The sequence below is a fragment of the Jatropha curcas genome, chromosome 9, assembly GCF_041381405.1.
Source record: "Jatropha curcas cultivar XTBG-Jc1 chromosome 9, XTBG_Jcur_1.0, whole genome shotgun sequence".
Lineage (NCBI taxonomy): Eukaryota > Viridiplantae > Streptophyta > Magnoliopsida > Malpighiales > Euphorbiaceae > Jatropha > Jatropha curcas.
In genome coordinates this window covers 16,967,139-16,992,938 of record NC_143159.1, presented here as the reverse complement: position 1 = coordinate 16,992,938, position 25,800 = coordinate 16,967,139, and the positions used below count along the sequence as shown (strand labels likewise).

Here is a 25,800-nt window from a genome sequence, read left to right as displayed (position 1 = left end):
CTGCATAAACTCTAGATTATCAACTCTATCAAGAAGAGGGACAGTAGCACAATTGAGACAAATAGAAATAAAGTGAGATGAGAATCTTTAGGTAATCAAGCCTCCTTTTGAAGTGAAACAATCTGAAACAGATTGATGAAACCCATATTGCCAAGTCAGACGGTTTGGGTAGTAGGTCACAGCCATAGTCAACCCACATTGAGCCACACAGAGCATATATGAAGACACAGTGACATGATGTAGATACCAACATGAGTGGAACCATCTAATATTTAATGTAGCAATAATCTAAAAATGGCGGCCCAATCCTCCACAAAATCTCTAAAGATGGGTCTCCAAAACTGAGCAAAGTGTTGTGATCCATAATAAAAGATCAGTGTTGGGATCCCGAGATGATTCTCCTAGCCGAGGCAAAGTATCAGTAAGAATAACTGGAAATGGAGCATATCCTCTCCATATCGGATCTATAATCAGCAAAAGCTTGATACTGCAGCAATCATAAATGCCACTTAGTACAAAGTACTAACTCATAATGCAGAAATAGAGAAGTGGCAACCAGAATGGACTGAATAACCCGAGCTCTATGCCTGCTTTAACAAAAGCAACAACGGAAAACTGCCTACTCCTGGTCCATATAATGGGATATTAGTCAATGGTATCCCAAACAAAAAAGCAATCAATGAAGTAGGATCAGTATCTAATCGAGGCACTGCGGTTATTTCATCAATAATTGATCTCCTACTGCAAGTAACATTGAACTCTTCATACAATGTTTTGAGTTGTTCTAAAAGCCCTTATGAAATAAAGACAAAGTACAATGACAAAAATGTCATCAAGATTATCCTCGAGCTCAATGCTCCCGCCAACATCACTCAGCTATTCACGTCTCTTTCTTGGTCGGACACCAAGACCAGAACGAGACTTTTAATTTTTCAATGGCGAATCCGATGAGCTCACTGCATTATAAGATTTTCTACATTAGTTGTGCATATCATGCATACATACCATTGAAAAGCATAGTTTTCCTTTTGGTGTTTTGTTTTAAAACTTATAAGATCAAGGGCATCCTCAATAGTCACCTCCAAAAGTATCACCCTCGCTGACTGAGGATGCCATGTTTTTGCGCAAAGGAAAATTGAACGGGCTTGGTTCATTTTATTTTGAAAAACTAGTTTTCTTTTTATTAGACCCATTCATTGATCCTCGAAAAATGCCTATTACTTTAGTAAGAGTTTTATTTTGGAGTCACCACCCTCTTTAGGGAAAATTCTCGAATTAATCGATTCTTTGGAATCGACTAACTCAGTTTTAAACAGGGACTGGATAGGGTAGTTTGGTATGATTTTGGGAAGGTTTAGGCACCCGAACTGCCCGGTTAAACCAGCCTCCTTCGTTGTCCATTAATTCACAATGAGTGATAATAGAATTAACTCTAATTGAGATGTAAAATACGTTTTAATGCATTTTTAGAAAACACGTCACACAAACACATAAATACATGCAGAAAATGCAAATTAAACATCCAAAGAAGGGGGAAAGGAGAAAAGAATAATAACATCTTCCTAGTTTACATTCTATCCCATTAAAATTTCTCATCCCAACTACTTATTACAATGAGTTAATGAATAGGAATCCATTATGGACCCTTTACATCAAGCTCAACATAATAGAAGCAATAAATATAACCATCACCAATGAATAACAAAAATCACAAAACTTAATAAACATCCACAGAACCACATAAACATACATTCATTCAATAATAATAATATGGTGCATGTTCATGTTCATAAGCTAGTATTTTATGGGTTCGCCCATCAATAATCAAGAGACAATGAATAAAAAGCATAAACATAGAAGGCAGAAATTTAAAAGTGCATAAAAAGTAAAGGGTAATAAATTAAAAGCAAGAATTTAAAGGTTGAAATAAAATTTGGGTTCAAAGCCTTGATGTTCATCATATTTGATGAACAAATACACTTATAATTACCCATTTCTTGTTAGTTTTATTCTTTTGCAATCCATGACAGGTCGAAATCGCGATCTAGAACAGTAAAGTCTAGTGCTTGACCCAATGGAACTCGATCCAGGACTATTTTATTGACTTTTAGTATTCAGGACCTCTGAAACAAAGGTCCGTGTGCCACAAGGGAAGTGGCGTGTGCCACACATAGTGGCGTGCGGACCTTACCGAAATGAGGTGTCATAGAACCAATACTTATGTCTTTATCTTATTGATTTTATGTTTCTGGACTTTTTAAATGAAGGTTCATGCGCCACAAGGGAAGTGGTGTACGCCATTACGTGTGGTGCTCGGACTCTGCCCTGATTAGAAGGTACAGAACATTATTTAGAGCTTTCTGACTGAAGGAGAAGTGGTGCGCGCCGCACGTAATGGTGCAAGGCCCTTATCTTGTGGCGTGCGCCACTTCTGACACAATCAAAAGCTTTCTGGTTATTCACTGATTTCTCTCTCAACCAATATAAAAAAGGTGTTTTAACACCAAAATGAAAAGAAAAAGATGAGCAACAAGTTCAGGGCTCTCAGAGATTACCTTGCTTGAAAGATTTCAAAGATTTTAGGTAAAATGAACCAAGAAACCCAAAAGCTTTGATTTTGAATTAACAAATCCAAGTTTAAGTTTAATGTGAGTGTTTATGGGTTTTTTTATTAAGAATCAAGGAAGTTTTATCCAAAAATGATTGAATAGAACCTTGAATCCAACTAAGGAAGGCAAGTTTTCACTTAGACTAAGGTTGAGTTTTCAAATTAAAAGAGTTTCCCTTAGTTAATCCAAACCCACCTTTGCACAATTTCCAATGCCCCTATTTATAGGCAAATGGGGAATGTTGCCATAATTTTAGGGCTTAGGTGGCAAATGCCACTGGTGGGCCCCAAAATCAGCCGGGCCCATTTTTATCAAATCGAACGGGGTGGCACGCAAAATGTGCGATGCACCAAAAAGTGTGCTAGGCAGACCCGAAGTGCTTCCTGGGCTCGGTTTCACTGCGAAACACCCAAAAATTTGAAAAAGTAAAAATGGTCAATAACTCAGTTATCTTAACCACGAACCATCGATTCGAGAATCAAAGCGATGGGAAGTCTCGATTAAGTTTTATGTGAAAAAGGTTGTCATCACTGAGCCATCTAGGGGCAAAAATTGAGTGTCTACACCACCCCATACAGTCGGCTCAACTCTTAGTATACTTCCACCCAGACCTATGAAAGACAATGGGTTTACAAATTTAGTTTCAAAGAATTAGGGCAAAGCCTACAACAAGAGGCAATTGAAGAATAAAATAGGGCAAAGCCCATAACAAGAGGCAATTGATGAACAAACTGGGGCAGAGCCCATTAACACAGTCCTCAAGAATAAACAGGGGCAAATTCAGTTGTCATGAGCAAAGATCTCATAGGCACCAGCTATGCAACTAGCCAAGAAGGGAAAGTGAAACATAGACCTTTTCAATCTTTGTATAAGCTTTATAGGCTTACTGGGCGCCGGTCGGGACTCCCGGCCCAATAGCAGCAACACAGCTCTTATGCTTAGCCGGCAATTCATCTCGACTCACCACCTAAGCAGGGGCATCACCACTGGTTCCAGATAAAATTTCTCATCCAACAAGTAAGTTTTCTCAATTCTTGTTCATGTAAAGTCACACACAAATTCACAATCATGATTTAATTTATATTTTTGTATAAAGACACATATTTCAAATTGTTGTGCAAAGTCATGCCTTTTCACACGTGCACGCTTTTTCGGGTATAATCATGGAACTTTCGGTATTAACCCATAAGCCAAAGGCCTCTTTCTCTTTATTAGCAAAAATTGCTTCTTGCAGGTTCATCCGAAATGACATAACTCAAATCAAGTCGTTCAAGGAATGCTCCCGCCTAAACTGGCACATTCCAAATCAAACCGTCCCAAGTGGCACACCCAAGCCGTTCAAAGAAAGCACTCACCCCAGTGGCGCAACTAAGCCGTCCCAAGTGGCGCACCAAGCCGTCCCAAGTGGTGCATCTAAACCATCCCAGGTGGTGCACCCAAGCCGTCCCAAGTGGTGCATCTAAACCATCCCAGGTGGTGCACCCAAGCCGTCCCAAGACATCACTTTTTATCCCTTGTAAGGAGGAAGAAAGCACTTGAAGAAAGTAGCTGAAGTTAGCCTTGCACGAATGAAGAGTTGGCAATGGCTTCTTTTTCAAGACTCAAAGAATTTTCCAGTTGTCCTCTTAATTTCTCTAATTTCTTAAGCTGAAATTTTGATGAATTGCTTGAAGAAAAAGATGATTTCAGTTGCAAGAAATCATTTGCGAGTTGAAAGTAGCTTGTGAATTGCTCTCTCAAGACAGTGGTATCAAATCCTTCTACTTTTCTATACCATTAAAAATTATATGAGCTTATTAAGCAAGTGAAGGAAATTGTGATGTGGAAGTTCGACCTATTTTACCTATTAGCCTCTTCCATGCTATTACTAAAACTGTACAGCGACAGATGGTCATAAAATCATTACCGCAAAATGCAGACATTTCAGAAGTAGCATGACAACTTGCTGTCTTTTTTTGTTGTTCATCTTATGGTTTTCTCTCATAATGACCAGTGTTAGACTCTTTCAGTAGAGGATTCCCATCAAGATCCTTCGAAGTAATTGAAGGGAGGTCATAAGAAGCTTGCCCAAGTATAGAACTCATCCTATCTAAAGGCAATACACAAGGTCCATGATCACAAATCATGCCATTGAAGCCCAACTGCATTAAGAAATTCGTAAAGTAAATTTGAAAGTATGAAATTAAAAAAAAAATGAAGAAGAAGAAAAAAAGTTTAAAAAAAAAAAAGAGAAAGCAAAAGCTTACTAGGTCATCATGATCATAAAATTGTTGTGCTGATGAAGGCTGATTATTTCACTTTACTTTCTTTCAACAACGATTAGAATCATTCTTCTCTTCATTTGAAGGAGATAGATTAAGCATATCTTTTCTAGAACACTTTTGACTAGAGTGAGAATTCAATGCATCTTCAACTACATCTAATTGATTAGGAGTTGTTGCAACTTAATTGAGATGTCATTATTTGAAGCATTTGATTCATTACTAACTTCTGTAAAGGAGCCTTTCTTTATGGAAGTGCTAGTTACCTTTTCTTTATAGGGATTAGCAGCTACTTGTGATTTTATCTTCTACATCATTGGTGCTTCTCTCTTATCTTTCTTAACAATAGATTCTTAGGGAGGATTTGAAGGAACATATCTGCCCTTTTCAACAATTGAATTCTTCAAATGAGACGGCTTGGCATTGGTCTTAAATTCGGCATCTCATCTTAAGAAAAAGCTTTAGACCATTCTATTTTCCATCAATCCTTATATGCTTCAATACATGAAAAGCGACCATCAAGTCTCACTAAAGGAAGAATTAGTCTAGCACCACTAGCTAGATAAACGCAAGATTCCCAAAGTTGTATGACTGTCTCCAAAGCTACTCCTAAAAAAGGATATATCAATTTTACCAGCAAGATCTTGGCAATAACTTAGTTGTCCACTAACTCTATGAGGATTGTATGATTCAATAATGTATTGGTTCTTATAGCGCAAAGTCAAGAAGCTTGTACGAAGATTGATGAAGTGTTCCACTTGATGTGAAGACAACTTACCATTACCCTCCAAAAAGAAGTCTTTCTTCATGATACGAGATGGACCCAAATAAGCTTTCCTTTCCATAAAAAGTTTAGTGAATTCAGTTTCATTATAATATTTAGTCATTCGTTGTCCATTATAGGAAGTCATCTTAACATCTCCGCCAACAATATGCATAAAATGCGTGTCAAAACGGTTAGCTAACCAAGCAATGGTACTTCACAACTCTTCAAAGTTGTAGCGGTAAAGATTGCTCGAATGCCTCTATAGATACTTGCTAAAACAAGAATAGACAAAGAAAAGATTTCACCAGATGCGATCATACTTGCAAATTTGAAGGTGCTTGGACGAATGAGATTCACAGGATCATGTAGAAGTACAAACTTACGTAGCCAATAAGAAATCAAGGTAGCCAAGTAAACTTCTTCTCATAGATCATCTTTTGTGTTCAGAATTTCAAAAGGCTTTTGCCAGTTCACATCTCCCTATAATTTATTACTGATTAACACTTAAAGGATTGAAATTCTTCTTGGTAGGAGCAATTCTTTTGGTGTAGTCTTTTTTAGGGTGCTCAAGATATTTAACAAGACTGTGGAACCAAAAGTTCACCTAGTTGCATAAAATAAGTATTATAATAAGTATTTGACATTTTTCTAGTTATTGCTAACCCATTTGACATTTTTGTAGTATGCATAACATAAGTATTTGCAGCTTCGTGGTAAGAACAAAGTTCCACCTCTATCAACTCTAGTAAGATCTGCAGCTGAAAGGATCATCTCATCATAAAATGAGCCATTGATTGAAAGTCCTCCTAGGAATTTCAAATCCTAAAGAAAAATCAACTCTTTTCCAACTGGGAGGAAAAGAGTATTTGTTGAAGAACTCCAATGTTCATAGAAATGTGGAATAACATTAGGAAAGCGATCATAAGTGAAGAGCGATGCGAACAAAGCATGATACGCTTTGGGTTTTAAAAGTAGTTGCTTTTTGGTTGCCAACACATCTTCAAGCCACTCCCAATAACATTCGACGAAGGTAAATTCACTAATAAATTTGAAAGGAAGATGACAAGAAACTTTATTGGTGGATGCGACTTCTCAAAAGCGGAAGATTATTTGATCGAGTTTGAAGTGAATGAAGTAAAAATTACAACAAGCAGCATTTTACATGTTTAACTACTTAATATAAAGTTGGAATTATAAGTACGTTCGATAGTCCAATCCATAAGGTGAGAGGGGTCTATTTTACTTAATGTTTTAGCTCCAAAATATTCATCAGTGAATCTTTAAAAAGTGAAAGTCATTCTAAGATTTGAATCCTCTTTGTCATTACACAAAATTTTCATGTTTGGAATTTTGTGAGAAATAAAAAGATTAATGATGCAAACCATTTTGATGGAGTTTCACAAATTGAGCAAAGACCTAAAAAAAGCAAAAAAAATAAATTAATTTTTTTCTTTCTTCTTTTCAAAGTCTACCAGTTCGTAATATCCATGCAAATATAAAGGACTAGGTTTGGAGTTTAAAAGAATTCAAACCAAAGTTTATAAGACTAGTTGCTGATTTTTCAAGAATAATAGATTTGTCTATTGTAAAGTGGATTGTAAACTTTGTCCACTTGATCAAAAGCCAGGCAGAATAAAAAAATTAGCAAAAATAAAAATTGAAAAAAGGCTTCTCAAATAGTCCAGTATAAGAATGCCTTTCTTTTTCGATTTTTTTTTTTTTTTTAAAAAGTAGGTAAAGTCAAGTCAAGTTAGATTGACATGGTAAACAAATCACGGTGAGCACATGTTCTTTTCACTAAACAAAAGAAAAAAAAAAAAAAGAAAAATCAAATCAATGGCACTGCAAAGGACCATAAATTACAGTATAATCTTTATAATTTGCGAAATACAAGTAATTTGTCTCTGTCTTTTAGAAAATAGACTAAAATATTTTTATAGTTTATTTCGATCAGATTATGAGGTCATTTCGTCCAATTTTTCCATTTTTTCCGTTAAGTATCTTATAAAAAGAATGATCCTAAAGGTCAGTTTGGAAGAGAGAGGTGGGATAGTTTTCACCTTGTAGAATGTTTTTGAAACATCTGAACACAAAAATGTCATATAGAATTCTAATTCTTGGTTGATTCATTTTCTATGTTCTTGAAATTAAAAAATGAATAAATCTAATTTAGCTTTGTTGGTTTATAAGAGCAGACAATTTAGAAAGAGAAGGAAATATTCAGCAGAGAACTATATGAGAGTGAAGAGAAAAGATCTTATCTTCACTATAGCACAGAGAAAATAATTATACAAGAACTATTCTAAAGTTTGTTCACCAAACGTCCATAAATCAAGAAAGTTTAGCTTCTAAACTAAAGCTTAAAGTAAGATGCATCATACGTTTTTCAACTACTCTCACTTAACTTCAACTAATACAAGATATGAAGAATTAAAAGATAACAGAGTACAATGAGAATCTAAATGACTTCAGCAAAATTATCTCCAATCAAGTACATCATCTTCATCGCAAAATACACAAAAAAATCTATAGCAACACTTGCATCAACTTCACTTCAATGGAGCTGTAGCTGTTGCCTTTAACAAGCTTCCTGAACTCCTCACTGATCTCTGGTTATCCAAGCTTGCATAATTTGTCAATCTCAATTCCTTTTTCAAAAGCTCAAAGATTTAGAAACTAATATAAAATATGATCAATTCTTCAAACTCAATTCACAGCAAACTCTCATGGGTTAATTGCCTTTCTTCAGAATGCATCAAATACACAAAATCAAGCACAGTTAACGCTAAGTATGCGTATAGCTAATAAACCTCACCACAAAACTAAAAGACATGTGAAAATTGCAAGAGACTATAGATTTTAGAAATTGTACAATGGCTCACTATACACCATGAAATAAAATCTGTAGCAGAAACAAACACAATATTGCAAAACCAAAAACCCATATTACAAATTGCAAAAGATCATTATTTTCACAACAATTGCAAAATGGATAAATTTAAAAATAACATATCAGGGTGCCAACAGATTTTTTTTTTCTTTTTTGAAAATGCAAAATTAACATTATTATAACCATTTTAGAAAAAATTTCATGCCTATACCCTGACTTTCTTGGATGATATTATCTGTGAGGGGGTTTTGCTGCTATTTTAGTGTGAACAATTTGGCAAAACCAGAAAAAGAAGGCATGTGCGACTTTGGATGTGAATCACAATCATGCTTAATAAAGATAATCTCAAAAAGTTGAAAAAGAAAAGCTTCAATGAGACATTTTAATGAACACCTCCGGTGCATATTATGATACAAAAATAAGCCAAGTAGCTAATTAACTAACCTCATATACAAACAATATAGTCCTAAGAACAATAATTTGCTTGCATAGTGTAGAGAAAAAATGAGACAGTGACATTGTTGGTTACGCAGAGGAGATCAAATGAAGAGAACGAAAGTGAAGTGAAGAGAGAAAAAAATATCATTTTCATTAATTTAAAAAACTAATTTAACTGTGAAGAAACCCATTGATGGAAAAAACTTACCATTATGCCTTCATTTATGATCAGATCAATGAAATTTAGTATTTTCATTAAAATGAGAGTATTTCTCACTGTACATTTAAAAAAAATATATATAGTTAAAAATTTTTTTAAAAATTTTTAATTTTATTTGTTTGGTTTATAAATTCTCGATATGGATTTGGCAAATTTTTCCACAGTGTTATAAGGTTACTGTAGCACGTGTAAGTTGGTCGGTTGTCTTATCTCACTTAAAAGACAACAAACGGAAACCAAACGTTTAACTAACAAACCAAACTAAATTTCGTGAGAGTTGCGTCAAAACAAAACCACTATCAAACAATAAACTTTCGATTCTCTCACTCTCAAATGAATCTAGCTCTGATGGATTGCTCAGCTTCCATCGATCAATCTTCTTCTTCTTCTTCTTCTTCTTCTTCTTCTTCTATGTATCCATACACTCTTCTCTTCCATGCTTTTTCCCTAATACCCCTTTCGCATTATTTCTTTGCATTTACGATTTTCTCATTTATTTTTCTATACAATTTCCTCGAATTCCATTTGTTTCGAGATTTGTTTTCTGGGTTTCGTGGTACCTCCATTGGCCTTACCTACAATTCTTCATCTCCAATCTACAACGGCGTCGTTTCCTACTGTAAAATTCTTCATGGGAGGTGAGAAAATATTGTAGCTTTTTCAATATACCCCTTGTTTTTGAATTTTGTTTTTAATTCGTTTTTTTTTTGAATTTAATCTTTTAGGTATTTGGCAACTCCGTGGCTTTCCAGTCCTCATTTTCAGACTTGTTTCTTGAATTTCTTTGGGCGACCTCCTGTTTTCAACTATAGAAGGTGATGGTTATTAATATTATTGGTGTTCTTTTTTTTCTTGTTTAAGTTTGTTTATATCTAAAAAATGTCTATGTAAATATATGGGCTTTTAGACAAATGTATTATACTTCTGATGGTGGAACCATTGCTTTGGACTGGTTGATGCATTCTGATGGTAAGTGAAGTTCTCTGATAATCTATACGTACCCACATTTTGGGCTTCCAATCAATAAAGTTCAATTTCCCTGCAGTTTCAGGAGATTGTTTTCTCATGAATAATGCCATTCCAAAAGACGATACAACTCCTATTGTTGTTGTGATTCCTGGCTTGACAAGTGACTCTGCTGCTGCTGTAAGTTAGATAATCTTGTAATTTTGCTCTAAATTTCATTATGTTTTTTAGGTGGTTCTGCAGGATATACAAGTTCAGTCTCTTGCTAATTCGTTTGATTTGGAAGTGAAGTTCACTGGAAAACTATTTACACAAGCCTCAAATGTTATGTATATTTTGAACTTAAAAAGTTGCTAGTGCAAGGGCTTAGTAATCCTTTCAGTTTTTTTTTTTTTTTTTTTTTTTTGAGACCTTGGTTGAGGACATGAAAACTGTGTTATGAACTAAATACTTAGTAGCTCATAAGTAGTGAACAAATTGGAAGAGACTGTTTGGCATTGTGGTTGGAACATTCTTTTAAACACTGTTGGAAAAAAGCAGTTTTGGAATGCTGTTTAACTGTTTTGGAACTTCTATGACCAGTATATATGAAATTCACCCTAAAAACAAACTTTAATGATCTGATCAGTGTTTTGAACAAAGTGATTTTTCTAAACAGTGGCTCAAACAGTAATGCAAAACACAGCTTGAAGAAACTATCTAGTTTCATAAGTATGCATCTTTGTTTGTAATCTCTGAGGTTTATTTTTTCTAATTCGTTTGCCAACTGTAATATGAATTCCGAAAACTTAAACTTTTAAAATCGAATGCTTTAATATCTAAAACACTGTAAATTTCGTTTTTTTTTCCTTTCCCAAACCAACTATAACTGAATAAAATTTGGAAACCTGCATTTATTTCTTTGATGATTAATGAGATGCAATGAGATTTCTAATGTGGAAACCTGCAGTTTTAGTTGTTCCAACTCCACAAATGAGAACCGCCAAACTAGAAGACTCATCCAAGCTAAATTCTCATGCATTTTTTTTTTTTTATTTCTTTTCATTCAAATATTTCCTCCAAACATAACATAAGCAAATATGCGGGATCAATAAAAATTATGGTAAGTGAGACAGCAGTGGGATTTAGAAACTATTACTTTATCATTCTTTAATGATTTTAACATCTGGTAGTCACTTGATTTCTATGTGCTCTTGTCTTATCAAAGTAGTTTAAAGGATTGATTTATGGATGGATTCACATGTGTATATGTTACGTATGTATGTGCACGTGTGCTCACTTGTAGTATTGCACCTATGCTTGGTTATTTTATTTATGTGAACTATAGTATATGAAACATCTTTCATATGTTTGATATAAATTGTAGTACATAAAGCATCTTGTCTTCAATGTGGCAAAACGTGGGTGGAACGTTGTTGTTAGCAATCATCGAGGACTGGGTGGTGTTTCAATTACAGTAAGTTTTCTTTTTCTTTTTTTTTTTTTTTCCTCTTTCAGTTCAATAAATGCATTTTCAGGTTAAGAAATGCAATAACATTAAGGACCATTTCCTTCCTTGTCAAGGAGATAGTGTGCAATTTTACAGTTGTTCTACTCTTGATATTTTGTGGCAGAAGTAACACTTTGTTGCTACCAAATATTTTGACCTCTTGCTATGTTCAATTGTGTTGGCATGTAGAATTTGTTTGGTTTTGATCTTCACAGCAATTATGTGTTATGGACACTGTGGAAGACTTATGTTTTTTCTATTTTATTCATAAAAGCATGTCATTTCAACTCACTTGGAAATTTTCTGTTAAGACAAGGTATCAATTGTTTTGTTAACAGTCTCAATTGTTTAATGGCTTCATCTATGTTAACAATTTCTGACTACAAGTTTTTAAATTTTTTTTCAATAAATAATGAAAATTACTTCTTTAACGGACATTGGACATTGAAAACTTGTTTGGAAATGAATGGCTAGCTTTTGAGATACGATTCTTCTGAGTTTATAACAATTGGTATTAGAGCAGGTTTGGTCTGGTTGTCCAATTTCCTGTCTGGATGTCTAGTCCCAGCAGCCTGACCCCATAGCCAGCTGCATTTTTGGAGAAGCACAAGGGCATATAATTAGTGGAGGCCAACTATCTAATTGGCTAGTGGTTGGCAATAGTTGGACTGCAATTATAACATGGTACCAAAGCTATATATAAAAGGTCCATTTTCTTCATATGGTATTAGAGCCTACCCTACTTCAATTTTGGATCATTTGCAAATGTGTTTGCCCATAAACTTCATGCTCTAAATGTTCATGCCTGAATGTAAGGGAGTATCTTGTCTCACATTGGTTTGGGATAAGGAGTTTAAGCTATATGTAAGACTTGCAGAAATCTCCTGTCCTTCAGCTAGCGTTTGGGGTGAGTTAAATCCTGGTCTATTTTCTCCATAAAGCTAATGCTGGAATGTAAGAAAATACAGCAAGTTGATATGATTACAGATTTATAGTGAGATCATATGATGCTGATTGAAAACATGAAGCTTATGATATATAGTTTGCGAGGACTTATTCTATCTTAATTTTCTCTTAAGTTTATTTAACCTCTTTGACTTCCTGAGTCCCAAGTAAATAAATTGGTCTTTCCTCTGCTTGAATATTAAGATTTACTCAATTTCACAAGTGGATACATGAAAGGACTTGTTTCAGTCAGGAACTGAATACTTATATATATGCATATACACACAGAGGAACAACAATAAATTATGCATGAAACCTAGATCTTGATCAGTCACAAAGTGATAGATCTCATTTGGTGTTCAATTAAAATAGACTTTTTAATCTCTAAGGATTAGAAGCTTTCTCATGTTTTTGAAAATCCATAAATACTATCAAAATCTCAAATATTTTAAAGAATAGACAATTATCAGTTGAGCAGTATCATTTATGGAGCTTCTCAATAAGCTTGATGGTATATCTATTTTTCTTACTGAATATAAGTTTTTCTCCCTTTCATTAATATATTGTGCAGTCTGATTGCTTTTACAATGCTGGGTGGACAGAAGATATAAGGATAGTCATTAATTATCTCCATCACGAATTTCCCAAGGCTCCTTTATTTGCTGTTGGAACTAGCATTGGTGCCAACGTTCTGGTAAGTTGTTTTGGGTGTGTATAAATCTTTGAGACTTTAATTTCCTAAGCTTCATGGGGTTTTTTCCATTTGTGTTTGTTGGCCAAATTCCTTAGCGGCCTAGCTGACAGCTGTTGATAGGGTCTCTTATCCTTTTCTTAGTGATATAGTCTTCCTTCATTTATTATCTCCCCCCCTCCCCCTCCCCCTCCCCTCTCTTCTTGAAAAGTAGTTGATAAGAAAGGTATTTTATGAAATTTTCTTTTCTTTTCCCCCATGCAAACAAATGTTGAATTTTAACTGGATCCATAGTAATTAAAGGTGCAAGGCGCACTAAGGTGCAAAGGGCTGCTGGAGCCTAGGCGCTAGCCTCCAGGCGAAGTTGCGTGCCTGAGTGAAGTGAGGCGCAAAAAAAAAAAAAAAAAAAAAAACAAAGAAAAAAACAAAGAAAAAAGTAGAAAACATGAAAAGAAACACGTATAAACAAGAAAAAAAATGGCAAGATGACAAGTTTTATTTTAAGATATTAAAGTTAAGATGGAAAAGAGTATAATCAAAAGACTGAAAAATAGAAAAGAAATAGAAAGCAAATATAGGAAGAAAAATTGAAAGAGTTATATTTGGATGGAATTAGGCTAAAGACTAGATTGCAAGAGGTGAGTGCTAGATGGAGTGGAGGTTGGATCACAAAGCACATCACCGGTTTTTGTGTTGCATTTTATTTCTTTTATATTTATTTATTTATTTTGTGTAAGCTGATGTTGGCTAGATAGCTTTATATTGGAAAAAAAAAACCCTAGGTGACTTGTTCTGGAAAACAAAAAATAGAAAGGCGCGCCTTTCTCGAGCGTTAGGCGCAAAAAAGGCGCATGCCTCTACCCAAAGGTGATAGCCTGAGTGAAGTCGCCTGCCTCAGGGTAGTTGAGGCGCAAGCCCTTGAGCCTTAAGTAAGGCGCGCCTGAGGCGTGCCTGAGGTGCACCTTTAATAACTATGAATAGATCCAACAGAATGTGGCTGAACAAAATTAGCAGACATTCATTAATTGGTTTTTAGGAAGGAAGAAAAAAAATTACCTTCAAATTAGGAAGGTCTTCTGTCCACTTGAGGCTTTCTCATTATTGAAGGTGTGTTGTCCCACCCTTTCCCTTCAAATTTGCATTGTTAATCTTTCAATCCCTAGAGAAAATAAATTTCTCCGGTGAAGTCCTCTTCCTCTCTAGGAACCTGTGGAGGTCAGTTTTCAAATTAATAAGCTTTCTGTCTGTGGTTGAAAGGATTCTATACCACAGATTCTGCCTGAGGTTGATTAACTTTATTTTGGAGGTTGCAGAGCCAAGTCCTTAAATTGAAATTGTTTGTTGTTCAGATTTCTCCTTTTTTTTTTCCTTTTAGATTCAAATTAGCATGTCATTTGGTTGATGACCATAAAAACAATTTACAATATCACGGAAGGAAGAGTACCTTGACAATTTTGTGAAGTTAGTTTCAGTGCTAACTGGTTATGCAGGAGGCTTCTTGTTCATATTGGCTTGAAATAAATAATTTGCAGTTCATATTAGTCTCTTTGTGGGATGTATATAGTTATTGCTCAAAGATCTATTTGTTCATTGTCGCTCAGTCAAATTTGGTGTCATCCAATAATACTATTGATAGCTCAATATCTATACTGATTCTTTATTCTTAACAATTTGATTACAGGTAAAATATCTTGGGGAGGATGGGGAGAGAACTCATGTTGCAGGGGCTGCAGCCATTTGCAATCCATGGGATCTCTTGGTCAGTGTTTCAGCTTAATGTAAAACCTCTCTAAGGAATTTAATCTTTCAAACAGAGTTATTCATGAGGGTTGAAATTTCTCCCATTTCTTGCATATGTCTACTGATAATTTTTACTTTTTTGCCTCCATTTCATCTATTTAGTTGACAACATTCTTTTTTCTGTCTTTTTTGTTTGGGTAGTAAACAAGGTCATAACATTGTTTATGAACTCCTCTAGTGTATATGTGTGTGTGCTTGTGTGTCTATATGTGTGTCTATATATATATATATATATATATATATATATATATATATATATATATATATATATATAAGAATACTCACATATATGCACTCAGGCACCATTAAGAGGGTGAAATACTGAATTTTCACATTCAAAGAAGGCAAAAAGATGGTTCCATCTCTTTGCTAAATAAGACACATTTTCTGAAAGTTTTCTTTCAGTGAGACAGTCAGTTGTTCACAGCTGAATGGTTTAAATGCGAAGCGTTTCCTCAAGAGAGGATTTTTTTAGATATTATTAAATGTAAAGCAATTACTGTCAATGAGACGATCAGTTGCTGAAACTTGGAGCAGCTTGAAGATTTTGATGCAACTTTCCAATTAATTCCTTCTAACAACAAAATTTTGAAATGAGAACAGAGTTATAAGCAATTTACTAGCTGTATCAAGTCCAACTGTAGTAATGGAGGACAGGTATAGCCAACAGTTATTGAATAAAAGCAAGATGATGAGCGTTTTATTGGAAATGTTTAGAGTTTTAATCTTCAATCCAAGTTGATGCCAAAACTTAAGAGTTCAAGAATCAAAATGCTCTTGTAGTTGACACTATACTTCCATACAAAAAATATTGTTGCAATGAAAGAGAAATATACCATTGTCATCATTGCCTTTGCCAACAAAGAGATGCAAATGGCATAACAAAAGGAAGTTCACTGCTATGCTTTTTGCAATTTTAGTTCTAGTAATATTAGGTTTTTCTTTACATGGACAAATTTCTTTCGAGTCCAATACTTCAGGATATCTGATTATGAAATCTGTTATGGTATTTGCTGCTTATTAGGACACCATTAAGTAGGATTTCTTTTTCCCTTAGATTGGCAGTTGATTGGAGCCTATATTAGTTCCCTCTTTTGTTGTGTGGAGCACAGATGACGAATTGGGTATTATTGAATCCCTCCTCAATACTTTCTTTTTCCTTTGTTCTTAAGTACTCGTATTGTTGCGGTATCATGTTCCCCTAATTCGAGAAATTATATTACTTAATTAACTACAAGCTGTTCACATTCTTCATTAAATTGGATTATTAAAAGAAGAAAAATTAAAAGACAGATTGAAATCCTAATTAATTTAGATGCATGCTCCTAATTATTGTTAATTAATTTGGATGCTTGGTTCTAATTAATGCTCCTGCATAACCTGTCTCACTCCTCACCTATTTTGCTCTTCCTCTACTCTACATCAATTAAAAATGGCAATTGCTGTGCATTTCAGGCTAATACGTTAAAGCAGATAACTTTTTAACATTTTTCTTTTGGAGAAACATATTATAACATTTATACAAAGCCATAATTTTGTCTCAAGAAAATATTTGGTCACACATTATTGCTGAGACAATTATGGCTTTACATGATTGTATAGGAATTGAACTTCCATAGGAAAGCCTTAAATATTTAGGTTCTGTTTCTTACTTAAAAATGAATCAATAATGCGTTCTTGCTTAAAATGAAATAGTAATGAGACTCAAGCCTCCTTTGTCGTTTCATTTATATAATGCTTAGAGCTTGTTGTGTCGTGCTTGAAACTCACAGTATCTCTGGCTAATATGAATCCATATTATAGTTATCAATTCTTGTAGTTAGGGGTTGGACCTAATGCAACAAATAATACCTGGAACAAATGTGTAGATACATCAAGTTTAGTTTGTTTCACGTCATATGTATTGTTTCTTCCACTATGTAATTATTGATATTTATGTTCTTTTGTAGATTGGAGATAGATTTATATGCCGCAGACTGTTGCAAAAGTTCTATGACAGGGCTTTAGCAATTGGCCTTCAAGGTTATGCAAAATTGTATGTTTGTGTTAACCTTTTTAATCGAGTTATTGAGTGTGAAATCTAGATGGTGGTGCTTAGTAAAATTCATTGAAAGATTCCAAATTATCATTGCAGACATGAGCCTCATTTTACTCGGCTTGCTAATTGGGAAGGCATAAAAAAGGTTGGTTCCTCCTAATGTTCTTGATAATCTTCTGCATGCAAAGAATTTAGAGTGAACATGTTAGTAGCCAAATCAGCATAGCAAATTAAGTACTTGATTGCAAGAATTGCCCTATTCTATTATGATGTTTAGCCTTTTCAGGTCTTCTGTCTCCATTTTTGTTTACTTTCTTTGTAACATGTTATTTTTTAAAAAAATTTAGGTTTTTTCAATACAAGTCTGCATACACATCAAAAATGAGTTTTTAGTAATTGGCTTTAGTTTGATAATATCTTTCTTTCCTTTCCTTTTTTCCTCTCTTTTTAGGCTTGTTCATTTACTGTGAACAATGGATATTGCCTGGCAAAAGGCGTATTGGGTGTTCTTTGTAGTTTGACTACTGATCAATATTTTTCTCCTGTTGGATTCTTATGTATGTAGGACAATCTTCTAATAAAAATGATAAGCACACTTAGAAATAAGAATGGTATGTCTATGCTAGTGTTGGTTGGTATGCATCGCTTAATCAACACTGACAATAATGAATATGTATTGCTTTAATAGGAAAAAAAAAGGCACATGTTGTGCTACCATTTTTCATTGGAAATTGTCGGGTAAAACATTTGCATTATGATCTTGTTCTGCAATTTTTCCTTGGACTAGATATAGGTGGAACAATTAATCTGCTTTTGGTAACATCTGTCTGAGGGTGATGGACACAGGCATGTGGTTTACCACGTAGTTGTTGATTACAAATTAATAGCTTGTGAATTTCGGACTATTCTTCTTTGTACTGGTGATGTAAACTTTATTCTTTTATTAATGGCTGTGTATGTTGTTATATCTAGAGTTACAAAGTCAAGCTAAAAAAAAAAAAAAAACACTTCCTATGCATGTTTTTGACCAGGAGAAATTCTTTATCTTAATTTTTTTTCCTTGCAATCATCTTCCTTTATCAACCACTCTTTTTCAAGATGCTTTCATAAACCTTCAGCTTTTCATGCTCATGCTGTAACTTGTGGCATGTTGGATAGCTGCTAAAAGCTATTATTTTCCTTTTTCTCCAAGTATAACGTGCACATTCAAAGGCTAGTCTGCATATCAGGTAGTGAATGAATATAGAAATAGACTTCAGCTCTCTCTCTCTCTCTCTTTTTAACTTTTGTGGGGGTTGTGGTGGCCAATTTCTTATCCCCTATCTTCTTTGAGTTTCCCTTGCTTCCTTTGCCGGTTTTCTGTTTCAGGGGCTTCCTTTGACTAAATGTCTTTTTGGTTTCCCTTCCAAATAAATCACCAGTAAATATTAAGTCAGAAGTTTTTTCTTTTTTGTTTTTTCCCCCCCTAAAGGGTCTCTGGTAATGGGCTTAAACTTGTATGTTTCCTATCATGTCTTCCATTTTTATCAAACAGAAAAATGAGACAAGTGTTGAATCTTAACATTGTAAACACTCAATATTCAATCATATTCAATCACAGATTCACAATGGTGTTTTTGGTCCCATCACTATTTGGCTTCTTCATCTTCACTTTTAATGTCAATCTTGATCTCAATATCTTCTTTCTTTTCCAGCTTCACCTTATCCTTCTTTTCATTTCACCGGTGTTCCTAGTTTTATGTTGGGTAACTCAATTGGTGGAATAGCTGAGTTTGAGTTAGTTCTCCAAGTCGAGTTTCCCTCATTGTCACAGTTGTTTCACAACTTCATTTTCTCCTTAAGCTGTTTGCTTTTAGGCGCCATTGAATTTGAGAAATGTCGGTGCAGATTACCATTATGTGTTTTGAGCCCATTTTCAATTTTTAAACAATTTTTTATCAGTGTTAATGGAGGAGGAAGTTTATTAACTTCATTAACAGATTTTTCATTGATGCTTTTTTGAGTTAGGCCTAAATATTCAAATTTGAGGAGATAGAGGGCTCAATTGCATGCAATTAAAATTAAGGGGCTTGATTAACCTAAGTTAAAGGGTTATCAAACCCTTTGGTCCTAACAATTTGCTTTTGTTACTTAGTCAAGCTTTCCTTCTTCTATTCTCTTGAGGGTTTTATTTTACTTTCAGTTGAATAGTTTTCATGAGATCGCTTGAATGCCAATCACTTGTAACATTCTATGTTTAAAGCTACATTTTCTTTTAGAGTGAATTATTTATTCCTCTGATTATACTCAAATGCAGTAGTCATGACCCTCTATTTTTGAATTTAATTATATAGTTCCTTGGTTTTATCTTCATTACACTACTTCGTTCTTTTGTTTATTTCTATTAATTGCAAGTGAAATGTTGTTATTGCCTCTAACAAATGCACATGATAGTTACATGGCATGTAAAGGCGCATAAAAGAGTGATTCACTATTTTGTCCCTTGGCTATACTCAAATATATTAATATGTACCTCTTATTTTTAAAATTTAATTATACAGTCCCTTGATTTTGTCGTCTTACATTACTTAATCTTTCTAATTAATGGTGAATTTAATGAAAGGATTAAGTAGTGCAATGGGAATAAAACCAAAGGATTATATATGTGTTTGTTGGATTTTTGGGCCCATGGAGTGTTGAATCAAATTGGGACGGTTTGGTTTGACTTGGGCTTCTTCATTGCTTACTTCCACCAAAATGGCCTAAGCTATTTTTCTTTAGTTGCTGCAACATTTATTCCCATTAATTGTTCCTTTATTCACCGATGTGGGATAGTCGACATTCCAAAAGTATTTTGAGTATGACTGAGGAACTGAGTAGTAATTCACTCCTTCTTTTATGATTTCCATGAGAATAGTTTTCATGATAGCTAACATTTTCAAAGTATTGTATGTCTGGCATATAGGCGTTATTGTGATTATACATATGTTATCTTTCTCGTCTTCTCTGACAAAAGCTTTTTACTTGATTATATAATCTTGTGCTTTGAAAGTCACGCTCAATTCGAGATTTTGACAACTGTGCGACCTGCCTTGTTGGGAAATTTGAGGTATCAATAGATGATAACTGACACATTCCATCTAGTTCTTCAAACTTCTATTCTGTGACTAACCAAAAATATTGTAATGTTCTTCCAGACTGTGGATACATACTACAGGCACTGTAGCAGTTCCTATTATGTAAGAAATGTTTCAGTACCATTACTTTGTATTAGTGCCCTGGATGATCCAGTTTGCACTAGGGAAGCCATTCCTTGGGATGAATGCAGGTGGAACCAATTTTTTTTTTTTTTTTCAGTTATTTTTTCCTCTTAGAATACCTATTGTCATGGTCCTGATTGATCTAATGCATTTATGTAATTATGCGCGTAGACATACATTTACATTTTACATGCTTTTCCTTCTTGTCAGAGCAAATAAAAATATTGTGTTGGCCACACCAAGGAATGGAGGACACCTTGCATTCTTTGAAGGATTATCTGCAGCCAGCTTGTGGTACTTACGGTTGCTATAGGATATTCTTTGTTATTGGTGAATTATTCGGTACAATCATTTGGTCACTAAATTGTGATCCTTAAGGAAGGAATATTGCACAGACCTTTAATTTTTGATACTGAATACCTCTGTTGTTTTTGTTAGTTTCTAATTCTCCTATATCTCTATGTTTGCAGGTGGGTAAGGGCTGTTAATGAATATCTCAGTGTTCTACACACTAGTCCTTACATGCATGTACAAAAGGTGCAATGTTGTTACCTACAATGATTTTACCTGTCAAACTGACAAAATAATATTATAAGTTTTAGAACTTGTGGTTGCAAATGTTGTCTTTGAATCCTGTTGAATTATTGGATATGAGGCTCATTAGTCCAAGTTTCTCTTCATTCCGCAAATTCCAATTTTCGTAATTTGAAACTTCTTTCTTTCACCGTATTTGCAGGAGCTTACTGTGAACTTGCATTCATCTGAAGGAATTTCAATTGATCAGGGCCCATATTTAAACATTGCACAGGATGGAATGGTGGTTGCAGTGGGCGGTGAGTAAAGAAGACGATCTGATAATGTATCTGATGAATAATAATTCAAAAAACCGATAAGAAAGCTTCGTCACGGGAAGTGCAAAAAAAAAAAAAAAAAAACTAACAAAATGATTTCTGCTGTAGGACAAGAAGAGCATCATGCAGAAGTAAAGTCTGATTTTGTATCAGGAACTGCTCAAAACTCCGAACACAGTAAAAACATCCAGGAAGACAAGTTTCCCGATACAACAAGACAAAAAAATCAGATTTCTCGACGACATGGAAAATCAATATGGTTGCTAGCTTTCATTGCTGTTGTAACAAGTTGGCCATTGTTAGGATCAGTCTTGATTATCTATGGAAAAAAGCTAAAAAGATTCTTGCCTGCAGCTTTTCTCCGAAGATGATTCCATGATAATTAAAATTATTGTTCTATTTAAGTTGTGCTGGATATATATAAGCAGTTGAAAAACTAATGAGCAACTAAACGTAAATTTATATGACTATAAAAAGTAATTGATTGGTCTTTATAATCAAAACTTTCAATCTTGCTTGTTTTTGCTTGTTTACGATATGCAAGGCATTCAAATTTTTCAAAGTCTGTTTTAGCCATCGGATCAAATTTAGCTAGTGGTCTTATTTATTTTTATTGATATCCAAGCTTTTGTTTGTTTGTTTGTTTTATGATCCAAATATTATAGATGCTTTTAACTTTGACAATTAAATAAAAAAATATAAAATTTTCAAACAATACTAGATTTATACTAATTATCTATAGAATTTATTACAAGTAACAAACTACCCTAGACTTGAGATCTAGGGAATGAGACAATTATTTCACATGAAAAAGTCCATACTCCTAATTAAGAGAAGGGAATTCATGGGATCTTGAATATATTAATTACCCAATCTCTGTTAAAATTTTTTTACCATTCTCTAGATATTTATTCTAAAACTGTCCCAATTATTTTATAAGGAAGAGAGTATTAAAATCACATGTTAAATTATTTGAACTTTTACCTACCAAGTTGTTAATATTTATTTCTCACTGATTTCAAGGATGAAAATTACTTAAAATTCAATTCCCAAATCAAATCTTTGAAATGAGAAGCCAAATATGAGAAAAATAAGAGTATTGCTGAGGTGTCATTTCTCATAAGTCCTAACCACCCAAATACATTGGAGAATATGGCCTTCAAAAGTTGACATATATTGTTGAAACCACATCATAATTTTCACATAGTTCTACTTTTTCACTCAAATTTTTATTCTACCTTAAATTTTACTGTCATTTTTTTCACTTAAAGTTATAAATTTTGATAATATTATATACATCTCCATACTAATTATAATAATAATTTTAAAATTTTAAATTTTGGATATACAAAATACTAATTTAATTAATAATGTAACTTTTTATACAATATTTTTTACATTTTTAACAGTTAAATACTATTTAATCGATTTAATTTTATGAATTAGAGTGTATAGTAAAATAATATATGCAATTTATAAATTAAAATATTCAAATTCAAGGAGTCAAAAATGAAAAATTGAAAATTGAGAGTGGTAAAAAATATATGGCGTTTTTGACACCAAAAGCATATGAGTCATCATGATCGTATCTTACAAAACTGAGAACAATGAATCTGCCAATGCAATGGTAATGGAACAAATGGGTTTTTGGTAAGAAAATGACCCTTTCTTTACAAGGAATCAAAGCATTGAACGACAAATTTGACCCCTTCTATTCTTTCTTTTTTATCCTGATTTCAGATTGGAGAATAGAACTTTCTTTTTTCCCCTAAAAGAAGAATATTCAAATCATGTAAAAATCCAAAGAAAACGCCAAAGTTATGTCTTTCTTTGTAATCTCAGCTTTCCTTTTTATATATGTAAATAAATTTATATATTTAGTCTTGAAGTGGTTGGCATGTTATGGTAAGGTTCGGCAATATTAATTATATTGATATTTTTTTTTAGTTTCCGTTAAATATATGTTTATATTCTTAAGATTATCAGCAAAATGATACACTTTTTAATTAATTCATAACTGAAAAATTCATGATTTTTTTTTTGTTTTTTTATATCCCTCCCATGGAAAAGTATATTCCAATTCTGAATTGCATGAATTATATTCTTTGAAATTAGTTTGAATAATTATTTCAACAATTACTAAAAAATTAACACTCTTAATTCGTTATGAGAATTTAAATTTCAGAACGCTTTAATTTTTTTTCTTAACTTATTATAATATTACTTTATTATCATAATATCGTTTCTATTACCAAAAAGAGTAATCTTTTTTTTTTAAAAAAAAAAAAGAAAGAAAAGTTAAAAATAATCAATTAAAAGATAGAGTGGGACAAAATCATTAATATTAATTAAAAGTTTAAAAGAAAAATTTGAATCATGAAATCCATATAATATTTATTTTTAACATATATGATTGATATGCTTCACCCTCAAAAACTTTTTTAGAATGGTTTCTTAATAATTAATTAATATTTATATTTAATTTGGTAGAAATTACAGAATGAATCTAGTGGATCTTTGACTTCTGACTTTGTCTTTCCCGACATCAAACTACCTTCTTAACTGTCATTAAAACTATATTATTTTCATAATTTTCAATTTTTCTTTCATGACTTGAAACAATACTACAATATATATAAGATAAAGACAAATGGTTAGGTATTAATTTGAGATGGCTCGAATCTAACATGGATATATATATATATAGAATAAAAACATATTTTCATTTGAAAGTGAATAAATGTGAACCTTCTCACACAATACAATTCATGTTCTTTGCATCTCATATTCATATATTGTCAAAAAGGAAAGGCATAACCCATTTTCAAACTCTCTACTTTTTTGAATTTGGGTTTATTGAGCTTTTATTTATTGTTATTTAATAAATTAGATTTGTCTAGACTCGGTCTATTGATTTTCTTATGGACCAAATTAATAAAAAAATAATTTTTTTAAAATTATTACTATTTTTTTTCCTAGCGAATAGTCATAACTATACTCATTTTAACGAATATTTATTTTTCTTAATCCATAACCAAATTTAGGTAAATCAAACCTTGATTTAATTAATAATATGAAAACTTATTTAAAAGGATAAATTGAAGATGAGAAATTTGTTAATGAATAAACAAATTTCAAGGTTTTCCAAAAAATAGAAAAATATTAAGTTTAGAGGAAAAAGGAAACAAAAACAAATTTGTGTATGCATAATACTTGTTCAGAAAACAATGCAATTTCTTAATTTAATATTTTTTTAGTACTTAATATATTTCTTAATTTTATTATTAAATACCTTTGTGATTAGTGTCTTTAAATTGGAAACTTACACAATAATAGGAGTTCAATACACAAAATCTCAGAAAACATTAGAGTTATGGCTGGCTGATTCTTCGAATTATCAGTTTAAGGCTCCCACGTTTGGCTTGGATTTCATTGAATCATTTCAATTGATTTTGGTTCAATTTCGATTTTGACATGATATTCAAGTTTTTTAGCTTGCTTCCCTTTAACGGAACTGTGGTTTCACCATTTGCACTTGGTTCGATTACAAAAATTAGAATCGAGTTGGTCTGAAATCAAAATCGGTCACTTTGGATTGGTTCTGATTCGGAACCAGCCTTTGACCAAGTCTAATTTGAGCTGGAACAGAGAAATTTCAGAAGAAGGAATATGAAGTTTGAAATTATTCCAAACAAAAAAAAAAAAATTAAAAAGATTGAAACTATGTTATCTTTGTCCTTTCCACAAAGTTTTTCTACAACCACAAATATAATCGTGGAGAAAATTATATATAAATCTTGACGTTTCTTCAAAAAGTATTCTTGCAATTTTTTCCACAGACGGAATTGTCTTTTCACACTAGTAATTATCATTCTTTTTTTACTTGTGCTTAAGCTATCCTTTTGGAAAAAAAATACATTTTATAAAAATTAATTTCTGGTAAGATTTTCCTGTCATTTGTACATAATATATTTCAGGCTAAATTACCAAAAAAAATTTAAATTTTGGCATTTTTGGTAAATTTAGTCCATATTTTTAATTTTGGCAATTACTAGCTCACTTTATTTTTTTCTTGTCAGTCACGGCCTCCGCCAATAATTAGTTAGTTTATTGCTTATTTGCTATTAGTTGACCTCACATTACATAAGCTCACATCCATATAGCCATTTTTTGGTCATTGATCATTTTTAAGATTTATAATTTGGAAGATTGCTTCGTTGAGATAATCTTCTTCTCATTTCAATACAAGTTTGAAAGAATCTAGTACAATTTTGTAATTAACGGACTTTAATTAACTTTCAGTAAGTAACTTACACCATCAGCAATCCAAATTTTGACGGGTAAATTTGTTTGCTTCTAGAGCTGCATCACTCGACCCCATATAGATACTATAATTGACAATAAAAAATAAGTACAATACATTGATTGAAAAAATGAAAATTATTGATTAAATTTAAAAGAAAATAAAAAATTCAGGCTTTTTTAGTGATTAAGCCTATGTTTTATATATATATATATATATATATATATATATATAAAGATTTCTCGTGGAATTAGCAACAGTGAGAAGTCCGGAAATGGTGTGCATGTTTGATGG

At 32.9% G+C, this 25,800-nt stretch overlaps 1 protein-coding gene and 1 pseudogene across 1 annotated transcript; one reads left to right on the top strand and one right to left on the bottom strand.

The window, feature by feature from the left end:
* Nucleotides 1-4,163: 4,163 nt before the first annotated feature.
* On the bottom strand, nt 4,164-9,045 carry LOC149493712 (uncharacterized; annotated as a pseudogene).
* A 392-nt stretch (nt 9,046-9,437) lies between these two features.
* Nucleotides 9,438-21,706, top strand: LOC105650462 (alpha/beta-Hydrolases superfamily protein). The gene is made up of 15 exons (XM_012237370.4): nt 9,438-9,822; nt 9,910-9,999; nt 10,092-10,153; nt 10,230-10,330; nt 11,517-11,606; nt 13,156-13,278; nt 14,957-15,034; nt 17,025-17,110; nt 17,210-17,258; nt 20,145-20,201; nt 20,290-20,420; nt 20,563-20,646; nt 20,823-20,889; nt 21,089-21,185; nt 21,312-21,706. The coding sequence occupies exons 1-15, from the start codon at nt 9,518-9,520 to the stop codon at nt 21,572-21,574; spliced, it is 1,683 nt and encodes a 560-aa protein (XP_012092760.1). The 5' UTR covers nt 9,438-9,517; the 3' UTR covers nt 21,575-21,706.
* Nucleotides 21,707-25,800: the final 4,094 nt, after the last annotated feature.